At 40.5% G+C, this 27,640-nt stretch overlaps 1 protein-coding gene across 5 annotated transcripts; it reads right to left on the reverse strand.

Moving 5' to 3' along the window:
* Positions 1-1,511: 1,511 nt before the first annotated feature.
* depdc5 (DEP domain containing 5, GATOR1 subcomplex subunit) lies at positions 1,512-26,510 on the reverse strand. Of its 5 annotated transcripts, XM_053329316.1 has the most exons (43): positions 26,277-26,510; positions 25,860-25,927; positions 25,686-25,773; positions 25,530-25,576; positions 24,614-24,699; positions 24,453-24,536; positions 24,315-24,364; positions 23,594-23,663; positions 22,625-22,703; positions 22,434-22,495; positions 22,263-22,332; positions 22,110-22,182; positions 21,917-22,020; positions 21,749-21,823; positions 20,882-21,016; positions 20,331-20,392; positions 20,166-20,239; positions 20,004-20,073; positions 19,878-19,914; positions 19,652-19,772; positions 19,340-19,563; positions 19,045-19,245; positions 18,301-18,436; positions 18,116-18,210; positions 17,529-17,588; positions 16,247-16,430; positions 14,715-14,875; positions 14,384-14,504; positions 14,080-14,247; positions 13,629-13,848; positions 12,265-12,398; positions 12,060-12,171; positions 11,686-11,760; positions 10,563-10,675; positions 9,889-9,969; positions 9,515-9,647; positions 8,959-9,058; positions 8,620-8,859; positions 4,240-4,409; positions 2,535-2,706; positions 2,226-2,286; positions 2,054-2,136; positions 1,512-1,956 (listed from the first exon to the last, which is right to left on the reverse strand). In XM_053329316.1, exons 2-43 carry the CDS (start codon positions 25,915-25,917, stop codon positions 1,664-1,666), a joined length of 4,782 nt encoding a protein of 1,593 aa, XP_053185291.1. In that variant the 5' UTR covers positions 25,918-25,927; positions 26,277-26,510; the 3' UTR covers positions 1,512-1,663. The 5 variants fall into 5 exon arrangements, with proteins under 5 accessions (XP_053185291.1, XP_053185290.1, XP_053185289.1 ...); XM_053329315.1 differs by lacking the exon at positions 11,686-11,760 and having other exon boundaries at positions 8,680-8,859; positions 12,265-12,401; positions 16,247-16,403; XM_053329314.1 differs by lacking the exon at positions 11,686-11,760 and having other exon boundaries at positions 1,513-1,956; positions 12,060-12,158; positions 12,261-12,401; positions 16,247-16,403.
* Positions 26,511-27,640: the final 1,130 nt, after the last annotated feature.

Here is a 27,640-nt window from a genome sequence, read left to right on the forward strand (position 1 = left end):
AAAGAGTGATATTTGACCTGCATTGAACATATTTTGCCCAAAATGTAAAAACAACAACAACTAAATCCCTAAATAAAGGAAGGATAAGAATGTTAAAGAGCATTATCATGATGTTGGTTTCATATGCAGATCATGTTTTGGGTGAAGCTGTAAGAGACTTCACTGCTTACTTGTTCCACATAGATCACCACATCAAACAGCTGGATTATGAAACAGCACACGTTTATTTGTATTCTATCAGTCTGCTCGTGCGTCTGTTCTTTACTTCCCTTGCTTGTGGTTTATGAGTGTTTTTTTAACACAGGTTTGAGTGATTGACCTTAATACAGCTGCAACCCTGAAACAGCTGCTCAACCAGTGTCTGGATAAATGAACTCACTCACTGTGTACTGTGCAACATGCAATATAAGGAAGTTAAAGGTGCACTGTGCTGTTTCTGACACAGGAAACACACATGATACCACATAACAAAAGGCAGAGAAGAAGAAGAAGACTGCAGGCTAGTAGACATGGATGTAAATCCTGCTTTCGATCTTCATTTTATAATACTTCAAAAATCTGCTTTGATCATGTTTGATGGGGAAGACTTCAAGCATATACACTGTGTTCTAGTGAGTGACAGAATGTGAACATAACTCATTTATATTTGTCTATAAGAATGATGCACATGCTTCCTTTAGGGCAACATTTTAACAATCTATAGCACATGGAGTGAAGCGGGTGATGCAAGTGCCTTTGGGGCGTGACCTGTACAGTATATACAGTTTATTCATTTAGCCCAGGATCACATCAGTGATGGCTCATCAGACTTCAGGTTTGGGTCCATGTTTAAGAGGTTAGTAAGTGTTGCTTTTTCCTGCTGACATTGTTTCATTTCATTTGATACAATCTGCAGATCCTTAATTTATTTATGCATTTTCTATTGGTGGATTTCCTGTAGTGTTATTATCTGTCTCTGTCAAAACAACATCGCTCCATTAGGAAATACTTCTTTAAATGAAGTCACGCTTGGAAAAACACAAACTAGACTCTTGCTCAGGTCTGTCTTGTCCAGTTGCATGATTCAACAACTGTGTCTCTGCTGGCTACAAACTAACAGGAAGTGGCCATTTATTGTACACAGCAAAAAGAGGCTGTCAGGTGGAGGAGAGAGGAACATAAATCTAAATCTGTCTGGTGTCTCTCAGGCAAACACAGACTTCCTTGTTTGACTGGTTTGCCTTGTTGTACTATAACAAACAGGATAGTTGTATTGTGTAAGTTAAGCTGAGTATTGTCAGTATTGATAAATGTGCCAGTTATTTTCTCTATTCATCATTTGGCCTATAAAATGTGAGATAATAGTGAAAACTGCCTGACATTACCTGCTTTATGTGAGGATGATCACAGAGAATATTTGGTATTTTTGTATTAATAAATGCTTAAAACAAATAACTAATAACTGACACAACACAGACACAACATTTCAGCTCTTTAAGGCAACGTTTTGATATTTAAAACTTCATGTTCAATCATCCAAAGCAGAGATTGAAGCACACAATCACACGAGTGCTTCTTCAAGCAGCAGCAGCAAAATACTTCTGAACAATTTGTCATCATAAATAAAACATTTAAAATAGTTTTCATGATATTTTCACAGTCTTCTTCATCCTCTCCTCCGTGGTTAGGGGGCGCTAGCGTTCATCTTCTCCTGACAGCTGTCCCAAAAGTTCAGCAGTCTGTTGTCCTTGTTGGAGCAGAAGTCGCTGAAGTCTCTGAGCAGGCGGTCGGCCAGCCTCTCGTCTCCCAGCACGCCCGTCCTCCACGCTTTGGTCAGCATGGTGTTGTAGGCCCAGTAGTATCCGGCCCTCTCCTCCCCTCCAAATGGCCCCTGGCTGTTGGAGGTGGTGGAGTTCCTCCGCCGTCGCTGCCCGCTGTATTTCCTCTTGGAGTACGGCAGCTGCAGGAAGACGGTGCCTGATGGAAAGAGAGGAGACGGTTTGAAGCTTCCAGAACAAACAGATGTGTCTGTATGTGTGTGTGTGTGTGTGTGTGTGTGTGTGTTGTGACTAACCTGTAACGTGGATGTACTGAGGTTTATTATCAGAGGGGAAATTAAAAGAAGAAGCAGAAAACTTGTCGTGCACAAAGCCAAATCTGTCAAAAAGAACGCACATGTCACCAAACTGTAACTCTAACCTTTAATGATTCTCTAACATTTAAAAAAAACATAAAACATTAACCACCTGTAGAGTATGGCTTCTTGAAATAGCTGCATCCTGTCCCAGTACGTCTCTGGTTCAAAACCTGTTTGATGAGAGGAAACAGACTGAGCTTCAGCATCACACACATGAGAGTAGTGTGAGAGAGAGAGAGAGAGAGAGAGAGAGAGAGAGAGAGAGAGAGAGAGAGAGAGAGAGAGAGAGAGAGAGAGAGAGAGAGAGAGAGAGAGAGAGAGAGAGAGAGAGAGAGAGAGAGAGAGAGAGAGAGAGAGAGAGAGAGAGAGAGAGAGAGAGAGAGCGAGAGAGAGAGAGAGAGAGAGAGAGTTTCCGTACCTTCAAACAGGTTGTCACTGCTGTTCTTCAGCAGGCAGTGGATGTTCAGAGGGATGAAGAGTTGGGCTCTAAGAGGATCTCCGTACAGGTAAGACGTCAGTGCGAAGGGAACCTCCAGCACGGGGACCAACAGGAAGCCGCAGGATGCTGCTTTCCTGTGCCAGCCTTGAACCTTGACAGATAATAAAAAGGTTAAAAGGTGGCAGCTGAGAGTGAAACATGATCTCTTACTTCCTCTTATAAAGTTCATATGAGGGCAGCAACCACGCAGAAGACTTCCTCAGTCTCTTTATGGAAAGTCTAAATCTTCCCTATGTATTGTATTAATGCAGAGACTGGACAGACATGTGGAAGGTGATTTAAAACAATGGACTTCAAGCAAGAAAATGTTTTTATCTTAAATGTATCCTACTTTTTTCATGAGGTGATGTATGAGTGAGCCAAACACTCATCATGAAACACATGTCAAATGAGCTGCGTAAACATGATGAATCCTATTTGTTCTAGATGAACGTGTTCCCAAGAATGATTAATTATGATAACCTCAAAATATCATATAAGGTTAGGCTTTATTAGATCTCTCACAAGAACTACTTTTATTGGACGATATATTGTCTCAGAAATGATCGAGATAAATGATATTATTGTCATTTGAAGATCATTTTATACCACTGATATAATGATAATATAATAGCATAATAATGCAAAGAGGGGTGGGATTGTCATTATGGTTGGGGACAGAGTTATTTCCCTTTAATTCTCCTTCAGTCTCCACTCAGGACGTACACAGTGAGGAATGGAGGACACTACTTGTTGAGCCAATGAGACATGAATAGCCTCTTAGCTGCTAATGTGAAGTGTGGTGATACTGAGGTCAAAACAATGATCAGTGTCATGTTCATGTATCATAAGTCCATATATAGACATGATGATGCTGATGATTACGTCATTGTATGATAAGTTGATAATGTAATTATTGTGACAGGCGTACAGCACAGTTGTAGAGAAGCTCCATTCATGAAAATGGCATTAAAGACTAAGAAGAAGAACTTCACAAGCTCTCAGACTGAGGTCCCACTCTCAGAAATACATTAACAGAAGCACATACTATTTAGAAGTTTATTTAGTAGTGTACTTGGTGGAATTAAAGGCAGTGTTTCCCACACATAGACTAATTCGTGGCGGTGCGCCACAGATTCAACACCGGCCGCCACATATTGCGTTTCGTTATTAATTATTTTTTTAACGCTCATTAAAAAATATGCATCGTATTCGTTAAGCTGTATTTCCTTCCCCCCCCCCCCCTATTGTAAGCTGGCATTACATCATAGTTTCAATTGCTAGTTTAAATGAAGGATAATATTATGCCTTAACTCTCAAATGCTAAAATAATACTTGTACAAACAGGGTGATGTCATCATGATTATGGATTCCTAAGTGTGATTTATATAAGTTAAAGTGTCACTTCTTCTCTGAACCAGTTCTTTGTTTCCTCAATACTTTCTGTCACAACAGATCCATCTCATGTTAATCATTTGGCAACATCTTCTAATGCTCTCTTTGTTTCCTCAACCGCACGTTGGCACATTGTCCCAACATAGTTTGAATGTTGTTTCATAGTTTTAGCAGTAAAGTGTTTCCTGTTTCCTGTTGTGGGGATGTTGGGTGTGTCAGTTAAAGATCTTTAGAAGCAGTTTGTATTCACCATCTCAAAGAGCACCGCAGCAGTGACGGCCATCCAGTGCAGCTTGATCTCGAAGGCGGCGTTGAGGGAGAAGTTGCCATGGTAATAACAGCTGCACCACTCGGTCCGGTCGCTGCGGTTGTTCACGTCCACGTCCAGAGTGACCGTCTTCTGCTCGGGGACTGTAGCAGCTGGAGGACAGATGGAGGGAGGGAGGGAGGTGGAGAGGAGAGACAAACAGACAAGGAGGCAAAGGAAGCAGAAGGAGAGAGATGGATGGAATGATGGGCGGAGCAGATGGAGGAGTGAGAGCAGAGGTGCTTAGCATGGATGGAGATGTTGAGATATTTACTGACCCTCTAAAAGTCATCAATCTCTTCTAATTCTAATACTAATTTGATTTTCAAAGAAGCTCACTTCTATAATTTACTGTTATTATTCCTGTTATGTTTTTGATAACTTTATTTTGAAAACTGTGAGACTTCATACATAGATTTGTTCAACTCTTAAAAGCAATGGAAGGCATCCTAACTGGCAACTGGTGATGATTTCCAGAGCAGTTACTAATAAATAAATTATTTTGTCTATAAAATGCAAAATATCATTGAAAAATGACTTTGTCCAAACTGCTTCCTGTAGTTGATCAAGCATCCATAACACAAAGATGCTCAACCCAAACGTTATCAGATATGATCATTGTAAATTAATGATATTATTCATTCCCCACCATGGGACTAATAAAGGAATATCTTATGACAACAAACAGCAACATTTGAGAAGCAAATTGTTTAAAAGTGACTAATCAATTACTGGATTATTTAAATAGTTGCTATTACAATTCAAGTTGAATGACTCATACATCAATTAAATATAGATCCTGATCAAAAATGGTAGCTAATGTTTAGTGATTATGTTAAAAAGTCACTATATTCTTATCTGAATTCTGAACTCAAATTAGCCTCAGACATTTAATCCAGCGCTGGTAGAGTTCAGTGTTTTCAGAGATGCCTTCACATCATATGAAGGGTCATGTATTTCTAGAATGACCTACATCATTAAATATATGTCATATGAATTATTTCCCCTTCTGCTTTTCCCTGCAAACTCATTTCATTTCATTAAAACATAAGAGATGCTCTGCTGCTCATTCTGCTATAAAACACTGCAGGACTCTGCAGTCAGATCTACTGAGGCTGGCTGATAAACTACACTCATTCTATTACTGCTGTTGTGAATTGATTAGTGAATTTCATTTACTTTAATTGTAGCTTTTACTAAATCGAGTCTCATATCATTAACCTGAGATTAGCTTCAACAACCAAATCTTTATCTAACAGATGTCATACTGGAATTATTCTAGTAAGACATATATGATTTTTTTCCCCTGTTTGTTTGTTCTGACTACATAAAGGTCACGGTGTATGAAAAGTGCTACACAAATAATTAATAATAGTTTGATTTATTGATTGATATAACAAGGCAACACAAATGTAACATACTTATTAGGGCCTGAGCACTAAACAGATCCTATTAAATCTGTAGAAATGATTTATCATTATCATCATCATCATCATTATTATTATTATTATTATTATTATTATTATTATTATTATTATTATTATTATTATTATTATTATTAGGGCCCAAGCACTATACAGTGCGAAGGCCCTATTGTAATCGTGCCGATTATTATTATTATTATAGTTCTGCCTAAACAAACGCGTTTTTGACAGCCTAAACGTGCCCGAAAAGTCACCAAAATTTGCAATCATGTCCGACCCGGCGAAAAATTTGATATTTTAAGGATCACGAAAATGGGCGAGAGAAAATGGCTCAATAGCGCCCCCTAGAAAATTTAAAAAAGCGAGCCCCACCTCTGAGATTGTCCTAGATAAACGAAATTCGGTACACATATGTATCGTGTAAAGACGCACAAAAAAGTCTCTTGGACCCATATGCTCACAAGGCAAAATGGCTCAATAGCGCCCCCTAGATAATTAAAAAATTCAGCCCCTCCCTCCAGATTGACCTAGAAAAACGATATTCGGTACACATATGTATCCTGTAAAGACGCACAAAAAAGTCTCTTGGACCCATACCCTCACTCCAACAGGAAGTCGGCCATTTTGTGTCGAATCTGCGTTTTTGGCGCCATTTTGGCGTTTTCTACGCATCGCATTTGAGTGAACTCTTCCTAGAGATTTAATCTGACCGACTTCAAATTCACTCAGAAACATCTTGACACATTGGAGATGAAAAGTTATCAAAAACTTTCTGATTAGGGATTTAGTTTCTTCGTGGCGATGTGAGGAATTTTGACGTTTCGCCATTAAACAGGAACTGCTGGCCAAATGGGGGTACTGCACCCCATACAATATTAAGGAAATTGAGCCCCTCACTCCAGATTGACATAGATGAACAGAACTTGGTATATATATGTATCATGTAAAGAGGTACAAAAAAGTCTCTTGGACCCATATCCTCACTACACAAAATGGCTCAATAGCGCCCCCTAGAAAATTAAAAAAATTTAACCCCCTCGAATCAGATTGACATAGACAAACGAAATTCGGTACACATATGTATCATGTAAAGACGCACAAAAAAGTCTCTTGGACCCATATGCTCATGTGAGGAATTTCGACGTTTCGCCATTAAACAGGAACAGCTGGCCAAATGGGGGTACTGCACCCCATAGAAGATTAATAAAATTGAGCCCCTCCCTCCAGATTGACGTAGATGAACAAAACTTGGTATATATATGTATCATGTAAAGAGGTACAAAAAAGTTTCTTGGACCCATATCCTCACTCCAACAGGAAGTCGGCCATTTTGAAGTGAATTTGCAATTTTGGCGCTGCTTGTCTCCATTTGACTCAGAAGATGCGTCACAGCAAGTCTCGCTCATTAGTGGCGGGGCGGGGGAGCTTGGGCCCGATCATCGCTGCTTGCAGCTTTAATTATTATTATTATTATTATTATTATTATTATTATTATTATTTTGGCAGCCTAAACCTGCACCAAAAGTTATGAAAATGATTCTTATTTATTTAGATTTTGTTCCTCTGATTTATGCTTTCATGTTTTATTCATGTCATCTTATTATTTATTTATTTTTCCTTGATAGTTCCATTTAGCGGGTGAATCATAACTCGAGTATGGTTGTAACCATGGAAACCTGTCCCACCACTATATAAAATCCCACATAAAGTAGAAGCAGCATTAACATAACACATAAATGCAGTTAGACATGAATGATTCCAGCATGGTGACTCCAGGAAAGAAGTGAAGGTATCCGAGGTGTCGCATAGCAAACTGAGAAAGCCTTAATAATGCTTTAATGATGAAGAAGCAAGCTGAGGTCAAAGGTCGCGTGAAGCAAGACTCTGCACTGTCACCGCCTGCTGTGTGGTGACAGTACTTCGTGTTGGAAGCTGGCAGGAGAGCGACAGGTGAGGACATTTCACACCACGGCACTGCTCAACCACAGCCACTAAAAAAAACACCACAACATGCACCCAAACACCACAGCTACTACTAAATCTACTGCTACGTGCTCACCTTCCGCGCCACATGCACTGATTGGAGGGTGGAGGTGACAATTTGATGACATCAGACAGAGGCGGTGCCAGCTGTGGACTGATGACTACAACTACAGGCACTCTGCATGCTCTACACAGCAGCACATCTACTGTACTGTCTACTGTCAGGAGAGATGAGTCCACTATGTCAGTGTCACACAGTAAAGAGATGAAGATGATGATGATGGTGATGATGATGTCATGAAATGTTATATGGAGGCAGTTCTGTGGAGAAGATGTTGGGTGGTTTATCTGGTGGTTATGTACATCCAGGCTTCATGATTTTTGTTTTTTTCTTTTCTTTTTTTTGTTGGTTGTTTGAATGTGGGATTTTATTTTAAGTACCTAAATGCAAAATTGGATTTTAAAAAACATTCATTCATAATCTTTTTAGCCAGACTAGCAGCTGATCTGCATTTCCCTCCAAATTTAATCAAATCTTTTTTTTTTTTTTTTTTTTGTGGTGAAAACTGCTCCAAACCAAAATCAATGAGCCTGATGTAAATGAGGATGAATGTTGTATGAAAGCTCAAGGGCTCACTTGAAGGTACTTCCTGGGTCATGTGATATTAACCACCTCACTGCCATTCTGCATCAAAGAACTAAGTAAGATTTGTTTGTATTTTCAGTTTCTATGTCACTGACCCAGAGCCCTGAAACAAACACACCCCCTGCTCTGTGTGACACTTCAACACTGGACTCAAACAACCACCTGAAGTAGACTTAAGTTAGATGTGCATCAGACTGGATGAGGTGAGGAAGGAGCGGTGTCTCCTCTGCGGTGTGGGCTGGGGGGACGGAGGGGTCGGGCTGGGTGTACCTAGCAGTGCGGCGGCCTGGCTGCGTCCTCCAAAGCTGCGGCTGAAGGAGCTGTGCCTACTTGCGTAGGAGGCCGGCCGGCTGGGCAGCCAGGGCAGGAGGAAGGCCGGGAGGTCGCAGGGTCGCCTCTCCTCCACCACGAAGGCCACCTCGAACCACTTCCTCTGGAACAGGGCGAAGTCCTCCAGAGCTGCGGTTGACCAGCCACCGGTAGCAGAGGGGGGGAGCTGTGAGGAGGGGACTGAAGAGAGAGAGTGAGTAAATGTGTTATTAATATTTATAGTGAGTGAAAAACATGAAGTGAGAAGGAAAGCAGTGTGTGCGTTTCTTTTTAATTCACCATCCTTCTCTCCTGCTATCCTGTAGAAGTAGAACCCGTAGACGAAGGTGCGCATGGCGTCACCGGAGGCATGGGTCACCAAACCTTCATCCAGCATCTTCTACACAGACAAACACACACAGACAGCAGGCTCAGAGATGCATACAAGCATTAAAACACATTTACACTGTACTAAAGCATGGCTGTAAACACACTACTGTGTAATACAACATTTCCTATAAAGCGCTTCCTTGCTGATGCAGAGAACTGCTAAAAAACATATTAGAAACTAGAGCAGGCAGGCAGGCAGGCAGGCAGGCAGGCAGGCAGACAGACAGACAGACAGACAGGCAGGCAGACAGGCAGGCCGACAGGCAGACAGACAGGCAGGCAGGCAGACAGGCAGGCAGGCAGGCAGGCAGGCAGACAAACAGACAGACAGGCAGGCAGGCAGGCAGGCAGGCAGGCAGGCAGGCAGACAGGCAGGCAGGCAGGCAGGCAGGCAGGCAGGCAGGCAGGCAGACAGACAGGCAGGCAGACAGGCAGGCAGACAGACAGGCAGACAGACAGCTCTTACCTGCATGACATCCACAGCCATGCCCTGTGTGGCCACGCCTTCCACGTTGTTGACCAGCCAGTGAACGACCTCAGCGCTGATGAAGCAGTTGAGAGGCAGACCCTTCTGCTCTGGAAGCAGCTGTACACCTGTCCTGTAACATCACACACACACACTGCTGTTTGATAATGTTAACACACTCTACAACATTACTTGATGCCTGAAGGCTTCAAACAAAAAACCCAAAAGCTATTTTATGTATTTTTATTCAGATGAAGAGAAAAAACCAAAGTAAAGACAAAGGACTGATTGTATTAAAAGAAATACTACAAAGATGAAATAACTGTATATTAGTTACAGTGATTGCATGAGAATGAAATGTAAATAAATCTTACGTGGGATGTTTGATGGCCTCCAAGATCTCCATCAGTGTTGAGGAAGAGGACAGAGAAAGAGCTCCTGCTGCAGACTGACCACTGTGAACACATCACTGATCAGACTGCTGAACCACAGGATGCTGATTACACACATGATCATACTAGAGCAACAGGAGCTTAGCATTAAGACACAAAGTAATCACACTAGGACAATGCAACTTTTCTGATTCATTTATGACATGATGAATATTTATTCATAAATTTAACACTGTAAAACATTGTGAGACATTAACCCCAATCTAATTGGAGCCAGACATTTGATGACTTATCTTCATGTGACCTAGTCCAGAATATACAAAAACTGAAATATCTGACTCATATTTATTCAAAGAAATTCAAAAACCATCATTCAAAAAGTGTATTCACATTCAATAGAATTCATTAAATATTCTCCTGTGTTATGTAATGTTGGAAAACCAATGAACACACGATCTCTGCATTCTGAAAGCTTCATTAAGGATTAAACACCAGTTTATTAATGGCTGATGAGGTATTCATGAATGATTTGTGGTTCTGAAATTATATATAGAGACTAATTATTATTAAAGGATGCTGTGAAATGCCCGAAAATGAACAGTATGCAAGGGTTAAATAATAATCCCTTCAGTACCCATTGTGAGGTGTTAGTGTACCTGGCGTCTGTGCTGCTGCTGGCTGCAGTCTCTCCTGCAGACTGTGCTGCTGCTCCAGCTGTCACTCCTCCCTGGACTCCTTTATCTGCAGCCTCACTGGCTTCAGCAGGCAGCTACACAGTTAAAGCACTTCTATAAGTCAGCTGTTTCACACAGTGCGTTTTAAAGGTTTCCCAAGAGAACAAAAAAAGTACATTTTCTGACTTACATCTAGTAGTATCCAGCCATACATACTGTAAACAGGGTTTTATTAGACAGTCATGGGTGAGAGTACTTTTATCCAGAAACTTCCAGAATTTTTTTTAACACATTGCATCCACCTCCATTGAATTAGGATGGAGGCAGAAATCTCAGTAGACAGATGTCCCCAAACCTGGACCAATAAAACCAGAGCAATCTGCGTGGATACAGACTAGTAGTGAGAAGTGAGAAAATGTACAGGTTTTCTTTTGTAATTTGGGTGATTACACATTCCTGTCCTCAGATATCATGCGTGGAGACAGACGTGGGTCTGGAAGTTGTGTTACAGTACATGTTAGTAACACTGGGATAGCTATATGAATAGCAGCAAAGATGCTTCCTCTATTCTGTTGGGGCTGATAAACACATGTTTCTCACCCAACTACTGCCATGCTTTAGTGATATTCTGTTGGATAACACAGATATAGAATGATTCTGTCTCAATATTGGAAATACTGCTAATATATATGTAAAGAATTGCTTTTGAATACAGAGCTGAATTTTGCTTTTTTACCAGCTCACTGCAAATTTTCATGATGTTAACATTTTGTGAGTGCATGACATTTAAACTTTAGATGGTAAAACTATAATAATAAATCTCACTGAGTACTAAAACAAAATGGATTAACTGTGATCCCTGTTTGTTAGGAGTGTATAGTGTTACTACATACCAGCAGGCACTACAGTACAAGGAATAAAGTACAAAGTCAATAAGAGTTAAAACTGGAGCACTGCAAGTAAAAAGTCATGCGTTTGTGCACAGCATGCTCATGCAGTAATGCGGAAGGATTTAAAGGAACTACAGTAGACACACAGACACACAGACACAGACACACACACACAAACACACACACACACAGAGCTTCAGCGATGGCCCGGGAACCTCATTACTGACCTGAGAGTGATAGATGTAGGAGGAGCGAGGGCTACGTATAAAATCCAAAATAAAGGCAGCGTCCTGTCAGCGTACAGGGAGATCATGAGCCCAGGATCAAACACCCAAAAAGCCCAGCACGGGGTGGGTGGGTGGGAGGGGGGGGGGTGGGGGGGACAGAACAGAGGCATGGAGAAAAATGCAGATGGAAGGAGAGAAACAAGAGCAAAAAGCCCCTCACCGAAGCACCAGCAAAGAATATTTCATCAAAAGTATTTGATGCTGATAAAATAAAATAAATTAAAAAAATCAGATGTGTTTGCAAAAGCTGAACGCCTGAAGCGACTTGTTCTGATCCACACACACACAGAACAGAGGCTCACCTTGCGTGGACTGTCTACGTATGACGGAGCCGTGGCAACACTTGACAGGTCGCTGATGACTGCTGAGGGCTTCACCTGCTGCTGCTGCTGCTGCTGCTGCTCCTCCAGTGTCCTGATGGGAAAGCAGAGAGAATGCATTGACATGTATTGTGTGCGATGCAAACAATACATGTTGTCCTGCAGTCACAGTGGGAGAAACACTAACTTCTGGTTCTGCTCCATCTCCAGCAGGGCTGATAAAGCTGAGGTGCCTTTCTTGCCTTGCGGGGGCGCTACAGGCTCTGGAGGATACTGAGGGAGAGGACTGGTGACCTGCAGTCCTTTCATCGGTGTGCCCTTCTGCTGCGTGGGGGAGAGAGGGAGAGAGTCAAAAATTAAGCTATACTTAAAGGTGCAGTGTGTAGAATTTTGTGGCATCTGGTGGAGAAACAGCCTTGTCAGAAATGGATGATAATATTAATTAATTAATTAAATTAATTATTTACTGTGTAATTACCTGAAAATAAGCATTATTGAGTTTTCGTTAGCTTAGATCTTTATATCTACATAAGGAGTCCCCTTCCACAGAGTCTGCCATGTTTCTACGGTAGCCCAGAATGGACAAACAGTGGCTCTAAAGGGGGCTTTTTGTGTTTTTGTTAAGTTTGATGGCCATCGTAAGTTCTCCTACATGTTTGGAAGGGGAGGGTGTAGGGTGGTTGGGTGGGGTATGGTATTCAGTTTATTGCAATCTACAACCTCACCATTAGATGCCACTAAATCCTACACACTGCTCCTTTAAGTCCTCAAAAAGAGCACAGTTTAATAACTGTAACATTATAATTCCCAATGCAGAAGGCAATTCTATCTATTTGGAAATTGCATTGCTGCCGTTGTGAGGTTTGATTTCAGGCAGCAGCAGTGACAGTTTTGACAAATGGTTAAGTTGATTTTCATACAGTGGTCACACAAACTAATCATCCATCAAAAAACCTTTGTGGTGCTTTGGGAAATGGTTGAGTATCTGCAAATAGTAGGGAGGGAGCCAAAACATGTAAAAACAGTGGTATGGTGCTAAAGATGTTTGGAAATTGGAAATTCAAGGAGTGAATGGAAGTCTCCAAAAAAAGTATAAAAAGTATTCAGACTGTTTACTTGTGTAAAAGTGTCAATGCTGTGATGTCCTGCATTCAAAATCTGATTTAACTAAAACAACAGAAGCACTATGAGCAAAATGTTGTTGCTGATGCATTGTAATGTTGTACGTCAGAGTGGAACCAATTTCAGCTGTTTTTTTATTTATATATTTTATATATATTTCTATTAATTTCCAAAGTAAATAGTGCCTATAGCTGTCAGATAAATGTAAAGGAGTAAAAACTACAATATTTTTACAGTAGTGTAATAGAAAAAAAATTCACTGGCAACTATTTAGGTAATTGATTCATAATTTCAGTCATTTTTATTGAATATCATCTTTGGGTTTTGAAATGACTGTCAGATAAGACAAGGACTGTGAAGACACTGTCCTAATTATTATTAGGAAATCATATTTTACACAATGGAGAAAACAAACTATGAGAGTCTCACTCTGATGATCCTGTCGGAGCGATGCCTCCGTCGTATGCGGTTCAGGCCCTCCAGGAAGCGGATGAAGCCATCCAGCAGCACCTCTCCGCTGCCACTCATTCCAGTGCTTGCTCCCTCTCCGTAAACATCCCAGTGCCCCTCCCCATCCGCCACACGCCGAGCCCCTCCAGCCGGCAGCAAGAGGAAACGAGTCCTCCAGAACTTCAGAGAGTCGATCAAACTGTGGAGGCAGAATAATAGTCATTTTATTATAGTTTCATTTCAGACAAAAAATACAGTGCAACTATTATATATAGTGTAAACTAGTACAACAGTAGATTATATATTGGGCTTAGATTTGATCATAAATACAATACATTAATTATGAATTATGAATGAATATATGATGTGTTTGAATGTGTGTGTGTGTGTGTGTGTGTGTGTGTGTGTGTGTGTGTGTGTGTGTGTGTACCTGAAGTCCTCAGAGCCAGCAGAGCAGATGTACTGGTCCAGGTAGTTCCACTTGTATTCCTCCAGTCTCTCGTGGCCAAACTCCACCCAGCAAGAGACAAACTGAGCATCAGAATGTGGAGGACACAGACTGTAGCTGTACTGGATCTGAGCCGACTCATACGGGTACCTGAAATACACAAAAACAAACACACACAGCAACTTTCAGCTTGATGATGTCATTCGAAAACAGGAAGACAATTCTCCAAACGTGTACATCTACAGATTGATCATAGAAGCAGAATATGTCTTATCCGCATACTCACTTTGGCAGGTAGCGAGTAACAGTGATGATCTTGTCTTTAAGGCAAACTTTATGGAAGGTGCGGCCCATACTGAGCCAGTAAACTGTCTCCTCTTCCTCTGCTCGACGAAGAGACACCAGACCTAAAGACACAAGCAGACAGAGGACACATACAGTCAGCACAAGTCTGTTGAGCTTATGTATTATATATTGTATCAAATACTGAAACCAGAACTTATATTTATCATGTAGATATAAGAACACAGTGGACAATCTGAAACAGTTTTTGATTTAAATAAATATATACACTAAAAAATATAAACATATGTATATATTATGAAGCATCAATTCACCTCTGGAGTAAAGAGGGCTGCTGCCCAGTGGTGTGGCCACAGCCGGTTGTGGTTTCCTGTTATTTGGCTGGACGATGATCTGGTAGCCCTGCATCAACCTCTGACAGATAAACTCCTCAAACACCTGAGTGGCATTCATCACTGGACCTTCATCTTCACGCCTGAGAAAGACAGAAGAAGCAAAAGAAGTTAGAAAAAAAAAAAAAACCATAAAAGCATATTACCAGTATTTTGTGACATGCAGTATGCTTTGTTTCACAGGAAGTGATTATTCCAGTTGCCATTTAATAAAATTCCCACATCCAGAAACTGGTTGTAAGTGTTAAGAATTCATGATTTTAAAATGTTAAGATTCAAGATTTCCTTTCTTGAGTATTTGTGTGTATAAAAAAAACTAAATTATATTTCCGCTAAAGACACATTCCAGGACCAAAAAAGGTACAGAACAATAAATAACAAAGGAAATAATAATACCAGAATAAATAGATTAAAGTCAGTGTAAAGTAAGAATAAATGTGTTCTGAGTTTGACATACCACAGAAAAGTGTGTTGTTAACCACCCTGCCAAATTTGAATGATTAAAAAAATCACCAAATATATGAAATTAGGCTTCAAAGTTGTGTAAAAATCAGCCTCTTTCTCTGCTCCCAAACGCTGTGGGAGTGCCCTCCGAGTCCGCTGAAACCCCGCCCCCTACCAATTGTCACTTGTCAATCAAAGTCACCACCTGCCTCTACCCGAAACATGGACGCTACGTCTGAGAGTTTTCTGCTGCTAACTCAGCTAGTAGTAGTAGTGTGTGCTGAATGTATTTATACCTCTACAGCAGCAGGGGAGGGTTTATGCTAACGCACCAGTGATTTTCAGACCCGCCCACTAAATCCTGAACACAGAAATGTTGAAACACAGTTTGTGAAGCCTAACTGCAAATCTAAATGGTTGAAAAGCTTTTTACACATTTTTTAGAAATACATTTATGACTTATTTAATGTGTTTAGAAGAAAATGTCTGAATTCACTTTACACTGTCTTTAAAATTACATATACAGATTTAAAAGCAGCAGCCATGATTTAAAAGCAAACATAAAGGGAACCTGTCTATAAAAGTACTTTGTGTATTTATAGTCCATCAATAGCAATACCTGTGCTATTAATGGACTATAGAGCAATGTCTGTAAAGCAGTGGTCTCCAACCATGCTCCTGAAGAGCTACTTCCCTGCATGTTTTAGGTATCTCCCCACTATAACACACCTGATTCTGATTATTAATTTGTTATCAATCAATCAATCTTTATTTGTATAGCGCCAAATCACAACAGAGTTATCTCAAGGCACTTTACACATAGAGCAGGTCTAAACCGAACTCTTCAGGTTTAATTTTAGAGAGACCCAACATTCCTACATGAGCATGCACTATCAAGCAGTTGAAACTTGTCAACGGGTTTAATAACAAGTTAGTTATTAGAATCAGGTGTGTTAGAGTGGAGAGATAGAGAATCAGGTGTGTTAGGTGGAAATAAGGCCCAGAGTCACCTCTCCAGGTCGCTGTGTGGCAGCAGGTCGTAGCAGCCTTCGGTGTAGTCGTTCTGTAGCGTCTGCCGGTCGGGGAAGTAGTCGGTGGTGAGGGGCAGGCAGGCTGGTGTGGTCAGGGACTTCCAGTCCACCCCAACTGTGCAGCAGAAGCTGGGCACTGTCGGGGGTGCAGACAGCAGCAGGGCTTCAGGAGCACCCACACACACACACACACACACACACGTGCACGCACACAAATCCCCACAACGAATACAAATGCATGTACCCAGAGTGAAGTGGTACATGTATGTGGGAGGAGGGGGGGGGGCAGGGATGAGTATATAGAAAATAAAATAAAGCACAGTAGGGTGATATGTAAACAAAGGAGTGAAGAGGAGATAGAATACAAGAATACAAGAAGGTGGAAAAGACAAAATGAAGACACAAACAGATATAGAAAAAAAGGGAAGGAAGAAGAGAGAAGAGGGGAAGAGAAAAAAACAAGGAAAAGTGTTACTTTTACTGGCTTTGTTGCCCCTGCTGGTGATTCCTGAGGGGGCGGGGTGGTGTTTGTAGTTGTGGAGCAGTGATCAAACATGCAAATTGTAGCTCTGTGACAGTCAGTTTGTGATCAGCGTTGCTCAAAAAGCAAGCGAAACGTGTGTCCTGAGCTCAGCGGAGGTGTTGAGCGGTGACTCAGCGAATATAGGCAGAGAAATCACATCATGCAGGAATGTACAGGTGGTGAGCAAAGTCCCAAAAATATTGTGTGCAAGAGAAAGATTTACAAATGAGAGATATATAGAATAACAGTCTCCACACCGCCATGCAGCAATGACATCTACGTAAAGGCTTGATGAATGCAATAATTATGAGAAGGCTAATTAATTAGAGGAATTCTAAGACTATGTTTTAATCATACGACAGGAAGAGGCCCAGAGAAAGAGATAGCAGAGGAATAAGACAGTGAAAGAGAGGATACAGAGGAGAAGAGGAGAAGAGGAGAGGAGGAGAGGGTAACCCCAATACCACATGACCTGTACGAGTCGTTAATACCTGTGACCCCTGGAGACAGGACGGCCAGTGGAGAACCCTGCCTGCCAAAGCTGAATAAACCCTCACAGGTTAAAAAGGCACCTCTGAAGGTTTATTACCATCATCGGTTTGGTGATTAAGGAGAGTCAGTATCAACCCAGTCCTGAGGTACGACTACATGACAGTTTGGGAACGTATCGATACGTCAATCAGATAAAGTGTATTCGTTACGTCTTTGTTTTTCGTAAGGAGGTGGAGGCGGACTCACTTGGATCGGCGCCACCGACGGAGACGTCTTCGAATGAGGAGCCGCGGTGGGTCAGAGTTCCTGTGCAGGGATCACAATTCAAAACAACATCATTTATTTTCCTGGTCGTTTATTTTAGCTGATGAAGAGAGAGAGAAAAAAAGAATCAACCATATATTCAAGTTGACTACCTTATTATCAAGAAGAAGTAGGCATTTATAGATGTATAGACACAATAAATGGAACTCAAGTCCAAACCATTAGTTCCTAACAAATATGTAAAATGTAAGATGGCTCACAAATATGTAGTTTTATTTTTTGAAGGCCAAATAACTTCCTTAAAACAGCTGGACACTGCAGGTTTTTAGCTAATGTTACTTTTCAATAATGCATTTGTTAAGAACTATTTACTGCAGTGGATGAATACACATTTGGGGTCTAGTGAGTATTTCTGTCAGTAGGATGGTGTGTGTGTGGGATTGACTTAAATAAATGAATTGTGTGTTCATGGTAATGAAAGAAGATGTCACCCAGTGCAACAGTGTGGCTGTTAGTTTTGGTCTTTTCATGGGATTTAGAGGAACACTGTTTTTGAGTGTGCATATCACCACTATTGTTGCTCCTCGGACTTCCAGTGAACTCTTCCATCCCTCCACCACCAATGTAAAGGCCATTCTCTGCCATTTGCCGTGAGGTTGTTCGCCTTAAATTGAGATATAAATAACAAGTATTTATCTCAGTGTTTCATTCTTTACAAAGCAAATGTTTGTCTCTTGTGGTAGGTGTGTCTGACCTTCCGGTGGCTTCATGATAGGCCAGCTCCAGCAGCTCGGCGGAGGTGTGGGCAGGGTCTCTCTGCTGGCTGCCCTGCAGTTCAGCCATGTTCTGTCTGGTCTGGTGATGGATTTGAATAGCCTCTCCAGAAGGACCTGAGGAACACCAGTGACACATACACTTTGATGCTGGGATGTATGCCAGTAATATAGCTACTGACCCTCCTGTTGTCCTCGAGTCAAGGAAGGAAGGAAGGAAGGAAGGAAGGAAAGGAAGGAAGGAAGGAAGAAGGGAAGGTAAGAAGGAAGGAAAGGAAAGGAAAGATGGAAGGAGGGAGGGTGGAAGGAAAGAAAGAAAGAAGGAGGAAGGAAGGAAGGAAGGAAGGAAGGAAGGAAGGAAAGACAGACAGAAGGACAGATGGAAGGAAAGAAAGAGAGAAGGAAAGAAAGACAGAAGGAAAGAAAGACAGAAGGAGGAAGGGAGGAAGGACAGACGGAAGGAAGGAAAGAAAGAGAGAAGGAGGAAGGAAGGAAGGAAGGAAGGAAGGAAGGAAGGAAGGAAGGAAAGAAGGATCAGTCAAAAAAGACGGGGGGGAAGGTTAATTACATTTTAAACAGTTATAATTAAGCTCAACTATAATTAGTCCAGTCGAGCAGTTATGACTACATGTTTTTCAGCTAAGGCGACCAACTCACACCTTAACTAGTTCCCAAAGGTTCCTGAGTGCATGACATGTTTTGTGTCTGATTGTGTGTCACCTTACCGACAGGGAAGGTGTGCATCCAGCGCCGGCGGTTTGAGGTGAGCTTCATGGGCATCCTGGATGGAGTGAAGGGGTTTATGAGTGCTCTCTGAGGGGTGTAACCTCCTGGCCGGATGTGCAGGGTTGACTCAGCGCTTCCCACCGTGAACCTTCCTGGGGCGCTGGAGTCCCGCTGAGAGTCCATCATCTTCTCCAACAGCTCTGAACAACAGAAGAACGAATCAAGACAACAGGAATGTGATGGAGAAGATGCGCTTTAACACATCTTCTTGTAGGTGTTGTTCTTTAAGGTTACCTCTGGTGCTCGTGTATCCCAGAGAACTGCTGACTTCATATTGGGCAGTGGGCATCCTGGGTATCAGCAGCATGTTGGACACGGGGCCCAGACTATCATCAGAGGCCAGGCTACGCTGCTCATCAGGAGCTCCGGAGCGAACAGGAGGGGACGCACCAATGCCTGTGCTGACGTCCACCGAGCCCCAGCTTTTTCTCCCGCTTGTCTCTTTGTCTCGAACCATCCTAAAAAAACCACACTCGGTTCAACAGGACTTAACAGAAATGATACATCTGTCCACTGCCTTGTGTGATATGCTGTGCAAACAGATACCTGAAGTTGGTGCTTCTCTGAATTCTTGAGGGACCGGGAAGCCTGAACACCTGAGCATCGTAGGCATCGTAGTCCACTTGTATCGGCAGGCTGTTGTCTGAGTCCTTTGGTGAACAGAGACCTGAAAGAAGTCACGAATAGTAGGGTTGAGGTACATAAGGAAGACATTATCTGATCTTGCTTCAAGAGATTAAAAAGAACCCAGAGAGACATTGTCACAACTTACTGTGGTCTTTGCTGCTCTTGAATTTTTCAGCTTGAAGCTAAAAAAAAAAAGGCAATTTTACAGAGATGTTAAATTGCCTTACAGAACATTACGTCCTACAATAGTGTAATAAATGTGCGGTTGTACCTTACGGCCAGCCAGTTTGATTCGAGGGGTGAAGGAACTGAAAGAGTTTTGACTTTTGGAAGTGTAGAAGCTGCAGGAATAAACAGAAAATACGTTCAACCAAGATGATTAATTAACTCTGTATGTACATTTAAAGCTCATGCTTCAAATATGTTGTCTTGCCTGTGGTTGATCCAGTGAGGGAGGTTGTAGTCGTCTCCCACGCGAGAATCTCCGGGTGTCGTCCTATTGTGGAGCTACAGAGTAAATGTTAAGAGATTGTCAGTGATTATGAACACACATACTGGTCTGATGCACCCACAGAGACTCTTACACGGTGTGGATTACCTTGAATAATGGTACTGCGTGCAATGGCTGCTCTCCCATACACACCAAGTCTACACCAATACCTATATGGGAAATAACATTGACATGATTAACATGATAGTAGTGATGAGGGGTCAATACTGAATCATTGAAGCTTGTTTCACTCTTGAATATAAATCTTCAGTCACATCATGTTGCGACTCATGAAATGTCACATAAATACCAAACGTAAAGTTAAAACACATGAGCTCACAGTCAATGAGTCTGATTCATACCAATAAGGTACATTTATATTCAGCTTTTTGGACAATGGACATTTATTACCATTTACTTGACATTTATTCATTATCATGCTGTAGCATACTCAACAATGGCATTACAGATTTAATAAAAACCATGCTTGAACCTTTATTGGATACTGCTATAACACCACCAGATGTCACTGTTGGCACTTTTAAGCCATGAAGCTACAAAACTCTTTTTCACCAAACACAGAAAAGAAAAAGGCCCAAAGCTTCAAAAGGCTTCATCCACCCATCACTATCAACATGTATTTATATCACCACACTCACCGTTATCAATCATACGCTGTTTAGTGAGAATCATAAGCAGACGGTCCACTTCGAACACTCCCACCCCGGGTGTGATGACTACTGACATTTGGCCAGTGCGGTCAAAGTTACGGTTGATGTAGTGCTTGTCGAACACTGTTGGGAGACATGGTGGCTTTTAGCTTCCTTTTTTTGGTCTTTCATCACATTTCGTTCTATTCATGACATTTATTTGTGTAATTGGTCAGGAGCTTATTAATGCTGCTTGTTGGTAATGATTTGATTAAAAGAAACTGAAGTCTCAGTTTGTGATATTCTCACAAAAAGCTCTTGGTAAAAAAAAAAAAAAGAAAGATGTGTCTGTTTGAGGACTCGTGATTTGGACACAAAGAAAGGCATTCATTGGCCCAGGACAGCAATAAAATATTTAAGTCTGAGGCACAACCCTGCATTGCCTTCATTTAATACTTTGACTTTTATTCTATGTATGTCCACATCTGTCCCACAGGTCCATAAATGTTTGAAATATATTTAAAAAGGAAATGTTAGTGCCTGACTATTGAGAAACAAATGTATCAGTAAAAATGAAATACATTTACAAGTATTTACATTTAAAAAGTACAAATGCGTAACTACCAATATACCTTAACACTGAACATGAATACCTGGCTTGCTCTCAGACTTCTTCCACATGTTTGAATATCTACTAATATCTCAATTTTTCATGATTCAACAATATTCATTGGCTAGACTAATTAAAGTTTAATGAAACAGCATTACCAAACCACATGCTGACACTACTGAAAATAAACTGAAAAGTTTTATAACAATGTTACTACACTTCTTCTTTTACTGAGAGTAATTACACTTTAAGATTAGAATACTCACCATTGAAAGAAAGGTTAATAGCCTCCAGGTAGTTTCCTTGAGCAGAAGTGGAGTTATAACCGATAGGAAAACCATCTGGCATGAAAGTAAATCGGCACAAGATTTTGGTTACAAAAGGCAGCCGATCCAACGATCTATTCTCAGCCAAACGCTTAACTCATTCCCTACCTGCTTCTTTCAGCCGCACCAGGACAGGATACTGGATGAAGAGCTTCTTGATGGTGATCAGTAATGATGTCCACTCATCTCGTCTCTCATTCTGAGCCACCACCCTGATCACAAAACAGGTGAGAGGTGTCAATCTCCTTTGTTATCTACCCCCAAATGATAATGAGATTGAAGTACAGTAGATGGTGTATACCTGTAGAAGTCTTCATAAAAACGTCCTTCGTGGTCCTGTCTGATGGACGCTCTGAGAATTTCGGGAAATTCGTCTGAGGAAAAAGAAAAAGTCCACGTTTTAGCATTGCTGCATATGTGTCAAAGCTGAGTGTGATGATGAAGACAGACTCACCTAATGTTTTAGCGCTGTAGAACGTACGTGAGAAGAGTACCACTGTCACTTCATGACTGCAGTTCTTCTCCTGTTTTGAGAATAGTAGATAGATTGAAACATTACTTTTGTTTAACTTTGAAAATTAGGATTAAGAGTCATGACAAAACCAGACAAAAGGAAATGACAAACCTTCCATTTGGCAAAAAGATCTGACAGGAAACCATTCACAGCCTTCTCAAAGTAGAGGTCACCTGAGATCAAAACATTAAGATGAGACATTCTCCTCCAGAGGAACGTTTCAATATGACTTTAATGCCTTCATGTCATGGAAGAACAGAAAATGACAAAATAAGTTTATAATAGTTAATAGTCCAACTAACCATAGATGTCAAAGTCCCACATCTCACAGCTCATTTGGATGAAGATGTACACCATTGCAGATGTGGATCTGAACACCACCTGTTTGACAACATCACATGACATTATTGTCAATGCTGAAGTAACATGATAACAAATAGGAAAGTGTAACTAAAGACAGTGAGCTCTACTAACATGCTTAAAACTATTTACGTTAACTTATACAGTCCAAAATCACACATTTGGTGGCAGTTTAACACGTTAAGTCCAATTAATGTGTTAAACAGCTAATATGCATTCCTAACAAATATTGTTGACCAAAACTTGCCCAGTGCACTGAATTCACCATGGGATGTAGTCACCATATGTTCTTCGACATTACATTTTTTAAATTATTATTACTTTTTACTAGTTCGTCACTCTTTATTCCAGATGTAGACTTGTCAGGGCCATTCATATTTAAAATGATGGCAGTTCTTCCTTAACCAGATTACATGGGTGAGAAAGCCTGTGTTTATGTTTTACTGATTGATGTATTACTTAAATGACCTTTTTGAACCTTTTCACTGCATTTAAATAGTAATGTATTGAAATGTTAATCCTGTCATAATGTATAGTAGATACCATTTTTTATGTTGTGCATACAAGTTATTACCTACCTTCTGTACACAAGATCATATAATTTACATACAAGATAATAATGTGGTAAGATAATAACTTGTGTTACATTATGTTATCTTGTGTTATCTTTCCAGACTTCAGGGGCTCTGTGGTTGCTGCAACACTTCTGTTCAGCATACTATTTTATAGACTTTTCCCATACATGTTGAGAGTACAATCCTGTGGTAAATACTGACTAACTTTTAATATTTGGTTACTTTAAAAAGGTCAAACTTATAGATTTAAAATACTGATGTATAATAGCAGTCTGAGATCGTGGAGAAAAATACCAGCATCTCTCAAAACTACATATGAATCCCCCTACATCTTACCCTGGTGTCTTCACTGATGTAACCACACGTCACTTTCTCTCCCTTCACCCAGAGTTCACTGGCCTGAGCTCTGGAGATTGAAAAGCATCATCAGCATGCATGTAGTGACAAGGGGAATTCAACAAAGAAGTAGGAACTAAGTAGGAAAACATTGACTACTGTACACAAGGTGCACAAAGCAAAAAGAACCCAACTCATTTAAAATGTCAAAATCTGCTACTGTATTTTTAACCTCCATCCAGATGTCCATTTTCATTTTAATATTTAGAATAGAATAGAGCTTTATTTGTCACTATAACAAGTACAAGTACAAGTACAGCGAAATTACAACAATCACCCGTCCGTACATGTACAACATACAATACATAACAAGACAGAACCGGATGACTGAGCACAATAAAGAGGGGAGAAAAGGGGAAAGAAAAAACAAGGAGAGAGGGGGATAAAAAAAAGCAGCTCCCAGACTGTGCTCTCAGGAGTACAGTGTGGGAACGGGAAAAAACCCCAGCAACATGAGCACATATAAGCACATTTTACAACATAAAAACACAAAAAAAACAACTTTTGCACCGGGGGAGGGGGAAAGGGAGGGTGAGGTGTTCCAGCTCAGACAGGCTGCCAGCCGCGGCCGCAGCCATCTATACATGTGTTGGCTGTTTCTGACGATGACTAATCACAGGAAAATGTGGATAGAGAATAAAATGTATGCTTGGTAATCTACCTGATTCCAGCAAACTCCACCTTCTGTGTCACATAAGCACAAGTGCTCACCTGAAATGAACAATACAAAAGTGAAATGCTCAAATGAATGAACTACTACCCATTTCAACCAGATATTGTAGACTTTCACATGACCCACCAGACTCTTCTTCAGTCTCCACATGTCTCCTCTGCCGATGTACTGGTCCTTGAAAGTCAGCTCCACCAGGTCCAGTGTAACATCCTTTAAAGAAACAAAAAACTATGAGATTCTGTCAGGTTGACAGACAATGGAGATGCAGTAGACTCACAGTGACGTACCTTTGGGTCAACTATGTTAACAATGACATCCTGGTATGCACGCAGTTTGAAGGCTTGTGCTACTGTCTGGTCCACACTGATTGTCTCTGAATAAGAAGAAAATCATATTAAGCACATTACATTCATTCCCCCCCCCCCCCCCCCCCTCTTTGTTTTTAGATATGCACAATGGAGTAACTCAGTCATTTTGGAACCACATCATCAACACATCAGGGCTTCTGTCATTGATCCACATTTGAACAATACATAATCATCTTGCCACATTCAACATATTCCCAACATGTACTATATTTAACAACATGTTTTGCAGTGTCATCAACCCTAACCCATTAGGCCAACATTCTATAAATCAGAATACCTGAAAATATGTATTACACCCACTGTCACACCTGCATCTGATAACTGGAGCCACATGTAAATTCTGAATGATCTAATATGGCACTTCATGAGATATTCTTTTTGCATTCAATCACATTAATGTCCAGTTATCTATGCTTATTGCACTCCCAATTCTAATGTATGGACTGAATATTATATCAGAGCACATGTTCATTTGTTCATTTACACATTTTATTCTAGGAGGTTAGGGTTAAGTTAGGGTTATAATATAATGCAACCAAATACACTGACACCACACAACAATCTGAAAAATCACCACACAGTTGGGTCAACACCTCTCTGCTACCATGTCAATAAAAACAGACTATGTTTGTATTGGATTGCATTATATTGTATATTCAGTTCATCATCTGAAAACATATTTGCTACTATATTATAATCTGCTCTCTGCTGTTGCAACAATGACTCACTCAGAGGACACAGATCATTCAGTGCTAATTAAATGTATCCTAATCAAATCTCAGAGCCATAAAAAACCTGCTGCTATGTCCAGTGTTAGTGTGCACAGTTCATTTACCTTTCTGAAGGTCCTCTTTAAGGCTCTTAACCTGCAGCAGGAGTGGACTGGAGATTTCAAAGGGAGACAATATGAGATAACAGGCTCAGTAGTGGAACGACATGTCAAACAGCAGTTTAATTAACAGTGTGCATTATGTCCATCATGAAAACTCGCCTGTATTCATCTGTGGGGTGTGCGATCTCGATGATATCCCTAATGCTGACTTGAGGGAAAACTTTTGCGTTGACAACCAACTCATCATCTGTTGAAATGAAGAAAAAGATGATCTCATAACAATCAAATGTCTCAAAACTGAAACATGAATTGAGGCTTAAAGTGTTTGCTTACCACTGCCACCAAAACCTTTCTTGTGCAGCACAAGCTTGTATGACTTGTTAGTCTTCATGGTGAACCAGCTGAGGAATAACAATCATTAGTGACTTATGCAAGGTGCACGCAAACTAACGCATGATATATATATTTTAGACAATAATAGGCTATAGCAGATCAGGTCAGCTCGTAGTATATGTGGAGGCTGGTGAGCTGAAGAAACCAATTGAAAATGCAAAGTAAGGCTGCTAAAACTGACACACTGAGCTGCCTGTCAGACTTTTTGAAAGGACTAAGTTATGAATGTTCATTGAACCTAAAGTATTTAAAGCCATATATACAATATAAATGCTTGTACTCAATAGGAACAGCAGTTAAGGTATAACTTAGGTAGCTTATAAGTGAAAGGCAAGTGAAAAATAGATCCAGCGGTACCTGAGTAGGCTCTAACTCCAGCGGCTCTATCTGTCCTGGGATGTTGACATTTGCTAACTTGCAGCTAGCTAGTTTAGTTAGTGTTAACTAACACTAGCCTCTGTGTAACATTGACGACTTGCAATTAAAATTCATCTATACGGCTACAATAAGGCAGAACCGCTGTTATTTCAGGGGAATAAACAGCAGTTTATTGTTTGCGTTAGCTTGCGAGAGGTAAACTGTTATCATACATTCATGTAGCTACCATTATGGCTAACGCTGGTTGGATTGTACTTCCTCCAAAACATGGTCATGTGTGATGTGATTGGCTCGCAGCTGTTCAGAGAATGTCGTAACGAGCAAGAGGTGTAACTCCGCTTATTTCCGTTTTCGCTTTTTTGGGAGATTAAAACCAAACACGTATTGTATCGATGTGTGTTATAACCTAATGTACCAATACATTTCCCAAAATTACATTCATATGTTATCATTACTTTTTTATTAGATGTATGTATGTTTAAAAGAAATGCTGGTAAGAATGTAATGGCCATTGTTACTTTGTCTTATTCATGTTTGTTTAGATATCTGGACCACACATAATGTAAAACTAAGCTTTTGTATGCATTCAGAGTTTTTCAGTAGATGGGAAAGTCCTCATTAATAAGGTATATAAAGTATTATTATAAATGTGAGTGTGTGTCCTTCATAGCCATACCCCATCATTTGGAATATCAGACAGATATAACCATTCACACAGTGGATTAACTACTTTATTGAGTAATAATAATAGGCATTGACAAAATACTGGTGTCATAAATGCACAGCTATTGCTCCATTATGTCAAACAGAAATCACATTATGTTATTGTATACATTGAGTTCACTGTGCTTATAGACTCATTTACACTTACTGTATATCACTTGCAAATAAACACTTTGCTCCCAAATTGCAGTCTATAAACTTTCATTATACCTTTATCAGAGTACAACCCACAAAAATGGGTGAGACAATATTTCACAATACTGTATAAAGAAACTAACACTTTGACAGTAGTAAATGGACTCTAAAGTATTCATACAAAGGTTTCATAAGGGAGCTGTGTTGGCTCCCAAATGCAATCTGGTCCAGGCATTACTATCCACCTTTTGAAATGATGGACATGATGGATGCTTCTTATTTTGAAGATATTGCAGAGTAGACCAAAATTATATGAGACCATACACTCAACTGACTGCAATGAGACACACTAGTCATACAGTTATAACTGTAGTATATTACTTTACACTGTGTTTTCTGAGTGTTCCACCTTGATAGCAATAACATCCAGTATGATTAATTGTGATGTTTTGGACTGCTATGCCATGAAAATTGTTGCATTTAAG

Source organism: Scomber japonicus, chromosome 12 (genome assembly GCF_027409825.1).
Source record: "Scomber japonicus isolate fScoJap1 chromosome 12, fScoJap1.pri, whole genome shotgun sequence".
NCBI classification, from domain to species: domain Eukaryota; kingdom Metazoa; phylum Chordata; class Actinopteri; order Scombriformes; family Scombridae; genus Scomber; species Scomber japonicus.